Raw genomic sequence first — 8,847 nt, forward strand, 5'->3', positions numbered from 1 at the left:
ACAATTAGTAGTAGTAGTAGTAGTAGCAGCAGCAGCAGTAGTAGTTGTTGTAGCAGAGGAATTAGCACTAGTGACTAGTTAGCATGGGCCAAATTATTGTATATTTGGCCCATGGTTTCTGGACTAGATAAACGTCGCTGTAATATCGCGTGAGTACAACAATTTACTTCCGTATGCGATGTTACTTTCCTAGGATGGCGAAGTCATGTCCCGCCCTACTCCTATGATTGGCTTACTCTGATATTCTTACCGTTATCCTAACCAATCAAACTCCTCATGCCCTAAACCTAACCAATCCAACCAATGAAGGTAACGAGTACTAGCCAATCAGAGACAGAGTAAGGCGGGTCATGACTACGCCATCCTAGGAAAAAATTGCTTCTCGCATATGAGTTTCATGCAGCTTACATACGAATGTGTGCATCTGTCAGACAGAGGTGAACATGGCAGACGTCTCGGAGAGGACACTACAAGTCGCCGTCGTGGTTTCTTTCGCTGCCGGCTTTCTGGCGGGGTGGCAGGCCAACAGAATGAGGAGAAAGTTCCTGGACTGGAGGAAGAAACGGCTGCAAGATAAACTGTCAGAAACACAGAAGAAAATAGATTTGGCTTGAATGGTAACGTGAAAAACTGCCCTGAACTACTTCGACAAATGAATGTAACTTAGGCCTGTGGTCCATTAGCAAGTGTTTGAGTGAGGAAAACCTTAAATGTTGGTCAGTAAATCCTCAGCATGGTTAATTTATAGGTTTTGGCCAAACCACCTGTCTGCCAGTTAGCTATAAGTTATTTATTTAGATAAAAATTATGTCTGTTTGTATAAGACACATTGTCAGCCTAACTGTCAGTTATGTATCAGGTTGACAGTGACAGCTTTCATTCTGCTGTTTTCATGTTTTTTTGCACTTCTTTCATATTTTCATAGTCTTATCATTGATGCCCAGTAGAACAATAAGTACTCAGACCCTTTACGTAAGTAAAAATACCAACACAGCAATGTAAAATACTTCATTACAAGTAAAAGTCTTGCATGAAAAATCCTACTCAAGTAAAAGTACATAAGTACATGTAGTTAAAGTATTAAAGTAAAAGTAGTGGTTTGGTCCCTCTGACTGATATATTGTTATATATGACTAGCTAGTTTAGTCCAGTGGGTCCCAACCTAGGGGTTGGGCCAGTCCAAAGGGTCACCAGATAACTGAAGGGGTGTGAGGTGATTAATGGTAGAGGAAAAGAAAAAACAAAAACTCTTTCTCTAATCTTTGATTTTTGGTGAAATATTGGATCATTTGAACATTTATTGAAATGAAACCACGTGAGAAGTTTAGAGGGAAAAATCACTATTTGGTGGGGCTGTTAACAACTCATAGACATCTGAAATGTGACCCGACTATACACTGCTTTTTGTAAGACGTCAGAAGCCAAAAAAAGCTGGAAACCACTGGTTTAATCTGAAACAATGTGTTGTATTTTAAAAGCTTGTTCTTTATCCATTGTGTCAAATCTTCATCTGAAAAGTATCTAAAGCTGTCAAATAAATGTAGTGGAGCAGAAAGTACAATATTTCCCTCTGAAATGTAGTGGAGTGGAAGTATAAAGTAAATATAATTGGCTACTTTCCACCAGTCTTGATTCCTTCTTTCTTTCTTTCTTCCTTCTTCTTTACAGATTTGGGGCTGCCTGGTTTGGATGAATGCTGGTCTACTTTGGTGCTGGATCCTGAATGTTCTGCACCTCTGCGTCTGTCACCGTGGAGATGAAACCTCAAGATTACCTATCTGTGTCCTGCACTCTTTACATTTTCCCAACACACCTTTTTACATCAAGACGATGTGATCTTTACTAAACTCTGTGGAGTCAGACATTTGAGACACTCACGTGGAAGTTGTTGGGGCTCTGGCTTCAGTGGTTTCCAGCCCCGACATGTCTCCGTCTCTGTCCATTTCATATCCGGTCAAATAAATTATTGTGTTTTTCATGTTTCTCTTTCAATGTGGATCTTGTTCATTTGGCAAGCCAATATTCCATCCTGAGGTTGCAGCTTTCCTGTTCACATGTCCTCTAATCTGTTGCCTTTTCCTCAGAGATACCGGTGCCACACTGGTACACACTAAGCTGCCCACTTAACTCAAACAGCGACATGCACAGACAACTTAAAATTTATGTAACAAAGATTGTTAACAATGGTATTAACTTCCAGAACTTGCAGGAGCTGTGGTTCAATCACCTTCTCCTGTGTGACTTTGAGCACTTCAAACTGCTCTTGTGCATTCATATACTACTGGTGTATGAGTGTGTGTTTAATAGGAATGTGAGGCCTTCACCTCACACATGCACACACACCTCCAATGTGTTCCAGGTTGATGGTGATGCTTTGTAAAGTGTTTTCCTGTCAGAATAAAAGTCCCACATAAGTAGAGTCAATTTACCAACAAAACAGTCAGCAGTTATCCTGATTATAAGTGTCTGGGAACCTGAAACTACAAGCTGTCAATGTAATATGAATAGTAATATTAGATGTTTAAGGTAGTAATGGAACCTTACAATTTTAACTTTGAGTGGTGGCACCATCTGCTGGATACAATTCAAAATCAAAACTTAGAAATGGGCTGTTTAGACCCTTAAATCAGTGCTGTATGAAGACATTAATACAAGTATCATGCATCATTTTTGTTATGTGTTTAAATCTTAAACCACATTGTCAAAGCCTGTCATACTTGTCCCTCTCCCTATATGTAGTTTTGTTGACTTCATGAGAAGCAGGACATTAAATCACAGAACTACAAAAGCCTGTAAAGGATTGCACAATAATGTCTGAGAATTTTCATTTAGGTTATTGATGTAAACATAGCAAAGATATAAGAGTTCAGGTAACACGGTAACATCATACTACCAACAAGCCAACACAGAAAATATCTAATGCAGTATCATCAATTCAAGTCAAACATCCAAGCAATAAATTATATAGTTTTTAAAAAATACATGCAAATTATAACTAGGATGCTAAAATTCCCGTTAACCTTGATCTGACTGCTGCCGGTGTTTATTTTTGTAATGGGTAAAGGTATCTTATTCCAATTCCTGGCAGAACCAAAGCACCTAAAAAACCAAGAATAGGTGTCAAACCTCAGCACACACAAGACAGCAACATAATTTCTTATCTGGTGGTTCCCCTGACCCTCCGTCATTACCATAATAAATGAAGTGTTATTTGAACCATATATATGGTTTAGCTGTATTTGGTCACTGCTGCTGTGCATAGCTGTATATAATGTAGAACTTTATTCCCAGGATGGTTTTTAATGGCCTACAGCTGCACATGTTCACAGCTTGTCTATAGGTGGTGCTGGTGCACTTTAGTACTTAATGCCAACAAAAAACAAGTTTTTGCCTACAGCATTTTTGTCACTGGTTCTGAAATTAGATCTTGAGAGCAGATCTCTCTTTTTCATCATCACCACTCTAACAGGCCTATTACTACCTCTCAACAAGTGTTTGACAAGACCTTAAGAAGTCCCCTTTTTCCTGTAGCACTCCATCAGTGTCGTGATGAGAAAGAGGGTGGAGAGGGTAATGCAGGAGAATCAAGAGAAGTTAAGACGGCAGATAAATACAGAAAAAAGTCTTTACTGAGCTTCATCCTGCTCCCAGGAGTATAAAATTTGCAACTCTGCACAATATATCAGCTGTACTACTACTGCACTTAATATAATAAAGCTGCCAAATCAACAGGAAAAAAATAAGGCTTATAAACTTTTGAGGGGGGCCTTTAATTATATGTGGATTAATGTGACATCTAATTTCAAATCACTGTGCTCCAGTTGTTGTAAAGTGTAGTTCAAATCATATTTTAATAAGTTAATAGGAAAGTATTTCAGCATTGCATGTCAGCATTTCTCAGTAGAAAACGGCCTATCTGATCAACACTCCTGTTTAAACCTGCTTTTTGACATGTTTATAAGGCCTGAGTATAGAAAAACTTTCACTTATCTTCATCTTTATGAGGCTTGTTGGACCAAATAACATAAGGTGCAGTCCTACTATTCAATACAGGCTATTGCACAAGACTCATTATAAATATATTAAGTTTGATGTCATAAAACATCACTAAAGAGGGCTCATCAGACATGTAAAAAAAGCACAAAACATATTTTTTTAAAGATCAAATACTCAACGGATTGCAGCTATATGTTGTAATCTAGTCACACAATACAGTCACAGAAAAACGTCCTTGGGCTTTTTTCCAGTTTCATTGACTTTCTCTTTAAATTCACTTGAATGGCTTAGCCAATTTTTTAAGGAGAGAAAAAAAAAAGAAGGGTTGACAGACAGCTTAGCAGGAATTAAAAAAGTGTGAGAGTGTTTTGACAAATGGAGGGGAAAATGAGTGTCATGGGAGCAGAAGTGTGTAGCTGTTAGTGTTTTGGCTGGTATTCTGGAGAGGGTATATTTGTCCCTCAATGTCTAATGCTATGGCGAAATTGTGATGAATAGCTTGCTGGAGTGTGGTGTGTGTGCATGTGGCTGTGTAGATCTGTTCCCTGTTTATTTTGAAACAAGCTGTGTGTGATGGCGTGCAGAGCTTGTACAATCAAGTATTTTCAAAGGAGATGAGTGGGATAGTGACTAGAGAAATGATAACGTGCAACACAGAGGGAACAGAGAGAAGGAAGGAAAGGGAGAAAGAGTGAGATAGAGTTCACATTGGCTGCCATGATTGATCTGATTTTCTTAATTGGCACGTAGACCTCAGAGCCTATGTCCTTCGCCTATATTGAGTGTGCTCAGTAAGTGTCATGTTTAATAAGCTTCCTGATTGGCTTTCTGGTTGTGTGATTGTGCCCTCTGGCTACTGGATGACTGCAAAACAGAAAGGAGAGACGAGAGGAGAGAAAAGAAGACTAGATTTATAGAGTGAAGATATTGATTTTTTTATGCAAAAATAAAACATGAATAAGACTGTACAATTTATAGCTCTGAGACACACTAGCAAATATGAATGCAGGAGAGAGCTGAGCGTGCATTTATGTGTAATAGAGCAGAAAAACCTATACCTTTTTCTAATGTTTTTCCCACTCATACAAACATAAATATTGTATGAGTACCAACAAATATGGACAGATACACACACACACATATATGCCTGAGCTTCACAGAGCTTCAATCCAATACACCTCACACACGATTGAGTGTTTAGAGCATTTTTATGCATGACTGGGACCATGTCACAGAGAAGTAGTGAGACTGTGGATTGGAGTAATATGCTTCAAAGATTTCCATTTAAATGGTGATGTGATTATGACTCGCTTTATTTGATCGAGGCTTATTTGTAACATTTTTTCTAGAAGGCTTTTATGTAATTGGAGAGAGAGCAGCAACACCTCCACCTCCACTAGAGAAATTTAAACAAGTGTCCTAACCATACTAACTAATCAATCGCTAATATAATTCTTTAAAGTAGAGCACCGGGTTTTCTTTTGTTTCATATCTGTTAAAAATTTTCTCAGAACCACATGCTACTGAGACCTCCTTTACAAAGGCATTATAAGCTGTAACTAACTTCATTAATGGTTGATAAATCATTTAGTTATTCATTACATCACATTCATTTGGCAGACACCTGTTTAATGTGACTTGCTTTTTTTTTTTTTTTTACCATACACCATATACAGTATAACTACAGCAATTTGAAGTACAGTGTCTTGCTAAAGGAGCTGAGAATTGAACCAGTGGACAGCCTCTCTATCAACTGGCCTGCAGGCACCCCAGTGCTTTATATATCAGTAATAAGGCATTAAGTTACACATTTGGGATGCTAGTATGCGAAAAATCCCTGTAATTGACTTGTAACCTCCTCTAGCACAACACTTGCTCTGTCTTTTTAGCTAGCTCTCACAGTTACTAATTAATAAAGCCTTTAGTTATACCTTAAGTATGTCTTATTAGATACTGATACCACTTTGTCTTAAAGATGAAAGGGAAAAAAAACATTTGCCAACTCTATGCAGCACAACGAGCTGTTGATATGATAAACTTGTTAGCAAGCTGCTTATTTACACATCAAGCAGACATAAAGCAACATTAGCACTGATTTGGAGTTGTGTTTTTGGCCACCTGATGAATGTTAGACCAATATTTAGTCTCCTTTTGGGTCTGTTTAGGTCTCAACCAACTCCTGAGGCAAATATATGTCTCTTTAACTGCTAAATGCTGCTGACTATAGTTGCTTACTTTGTTTCTCAGTGATTTGTTCTGGAAACGCAGCCTATAAAGAGTTTATCTGAGCTTTTTAACTTAAACCAATGGCTTGCTGCTGGAAAAAAAGTTGATGAGAACAGTGAGACTGCAACAAAACTGTTAAGGTGTGGGATGTAAAATCAAAATAAGTAGCTGAAAGACACCAAAATGGGTGGTAAAGGGGTGAGTGGAACTGATAATGCTCTGTGGGTTCATCACTAGTCCTTTCTCATTTCATCAGTTGTCATAAAAATATTGATTTGTGCAGCCTTAAGTAATGGCTAATGAAAGGTGTTCAAGAAACAGTTGTATTACTCTGATGAATAAATGGTTCTGCTGTTTTTTGCTGCCTTCAGGAGAATTCATAACAAACTTTTTTTTACTCAAAGGAGCTGGAACTTTTGCTTTCCTGTCAACCTGCTGTTCTGAGAGTGTGTTCAGCGGTGTAATGGGTAGAGTGTGGTACTAGTAGCTCTGCAGGGTTAGAGCTTCATTTCCCATTGGAAGTACCCATATATGGATGCACTCAAGAGGCTCTGGATAAAAACACCAAATAAATGACAGATGCATTACGCTATATACAGTATTGGTACAGACTGTCCGACCTGCTCGTATCCTCTAATGTCTCTGTTTTTAGTTCTGAGTACACTTGAACAATCTGGACACACTCAAGGGAATGTTTGTTGTTTATCCAAGAGGGGTTGAATCGAGGGCAACTGTACTTGGTTGTGGATACTCAAAGACATTTCATCTCTCATCCAAGGGGCTTCTTCAGTTCTAACTGAATGGCAGGGAGTCCTAGCTATTTAACCTCTGCAGGGTCGTTATCAAGATCATTGATACCACTTGATTCATTAGTGCTTCTGTCTTTTTTATGAAAGTTGTTGGAATCGTTGGAGTCACCTGAGGTCAAGTGTAAACAACAGTCATTGGAGTTGTCACATGAGGCAAAATGTGACTAGTTGTTAAGTCTCCTGCGAAGGGTTGACAGGACAGCACTGTAGGTGGGGTGGAGGGGGGTGTATGCAGAGTTGAAAATCCTCCTGAGTTTCTCAGATACTCCAGACACATATTGAATGATGGTGTTGCTGCATTTATTCCTCTTTTCTTCACCACCTGCAGTGTTGGAGTTCTTCCTAGATCTTGTGGCTTCTTTCACAAAGGTCCAGTTAAGGTATCCACAAGCTTTAAGTGCATCCCTCAGGTGTTTGTGCTCCTTCTCTTGGGCCTGGGCACTTGTTGGTACATTATTAGCTCAGTGGTGCTGGGTTCTGATAACTCCTAGCTTATGCTCTAGTGGGTGGCGAGAGTCAAAGAGTAAGTATTGGTCTATGTGTGTGGGTTTCCTGTATACTCCAATGTGGAGGCTCCTGTCCTCTTCGGTGTGTATGACACAGTCTAAAAAAGCCAATCTGTTGTTGAGTTAATGTTTTCTGTGGAGGCTTGCACTTCCTGGGTTTTAATTTTGACCCATGTGTCATCCACATATCTAAACCAGTGGCTTGGTGCTGTTCCTCTGAAGGAGTCCAGGGCTCTGCTTTCTACTTCATCCATGTAGAGCTTGGCCACAATGGGAGATACTGGTGAGCCCATGGCACAGTCATGCTTTTATCTGTAAACCCCCCCGTTGTACTGGAAATAGGTGGTGTTCAGAAAGAGGGCCAGCAGTTCGCAAATCTGGTCTGCGCTTAGGTTGGTTCTATTGTTAAGGGTGTTGTCATATAGCAGTAATTTCCTTACAATTTCCACCACCTCCATAGTTTGGATGCATGTAAACAATGAAGTCACATCATAGGACACCATGGTTTCATCTAGGTCCTGTTTCAATCTCGACCTTTGTTCACAAAATTCATTGAATATGGCAAGAAGTGTTACCAACCAAGGGGGCTAAGATGGTAGATATATGTTTGGCAATGTTTTAAGTAACTGAGTTGATGCTGCTGATAATGGGCCTGAGGGGGGCTCCTTCTTTGTGAATCTTGGGGAGCCCATAGATACATGGGATGGCTTCTCAAGGACACAAGCGATGATATTATTAATGATTGATGGTTTTCTCCTTCTGTAGCTGTTGTAAACATTCTATGGCGTTTTTGGCTGGACCAGCCATGGACCAGCCCTGTTACTGTGGCTGTCCGTGAGTGAGTGATGAAGTTATACCAGTTATACCAACTACGGTGATCAGGCAGAGATAAGCCTCCTGAATTTGCACCCAAAATGCTGTCAAAACTTTCATTTACAATTTCCACCGCAGCCTCCATGATCATCAACCGGGAAAGAAGCAGAAAAAAAGGTGCATAGAGGCATGAGGCACAGCGCACAGTTAAAGCACCTCAAATAACAATCATTCTGACAAAACACTCAATGCAGAAAAACAAGAGACATCTGCAGATAGAAGCAGATGAAAGAGCACAGGGAATTAACAGATAATTAGAATAGTTAGAATTAAGATATGTTCTCTTTCAAATCAAACATCCCAAGATATGAGTGGAAAGTATTGCTGTTCTGCTGTTCTTGAGTTGTTCTGCCTCTCTTTCTCTTAAGTTCTTTTTCCTTATGGCTGATTCTGTTGTTCTGATGAGGTCAACTATTGGTAAATGCTGTGGTGTGATG

At 39.4% G+C, this 8,847-nt stretch overlaps 1 protein-coding gene across 1 annotated transcript; it reads left to right on the forward strand.

The window, feature by feature from the left end:
• The first annotated feature begins 354 nt into the window (after positions 1-354).
• Positions 355-617, forward strand: LOC122999832 (mitoregulin-like). Its single transcript, XM_044377115.1, has one exon. It carries the CDS (start codon positions 444-446, stop codon positions 612-614), a length of 171 nt encoding a protein of 56 aa, XP_044233050.1. The 5' UTR covers positions 355-443; the 3' UTR covers positions 615-617.
• The last annotated feature ends 8,230 nt before the right edge of the window (positions 618-8,847 follow it).

This window comes from Thunnus albacares, chromosome 16 (assembly GCF_914725855.1).
Source record: "Thunnus albacares chromosome 16, fThuAlb1.1, whole genome shotgun sequence".
Lineage (NCBI taxonomy): Eukaryota > Metazoa > Chordata > Actinopteri > Scombriformes > Scombridae > Thunnus > Thunnus albacares.

Coding starts and splice junctions, on each gene's coding strand:
- LOC122999832 (XM_044377115.1), top strand. CDS start 444: ATGGCAGACGTCTCGGAGAGGACACTACAAGTCGCCGTCGTGGTTTCT.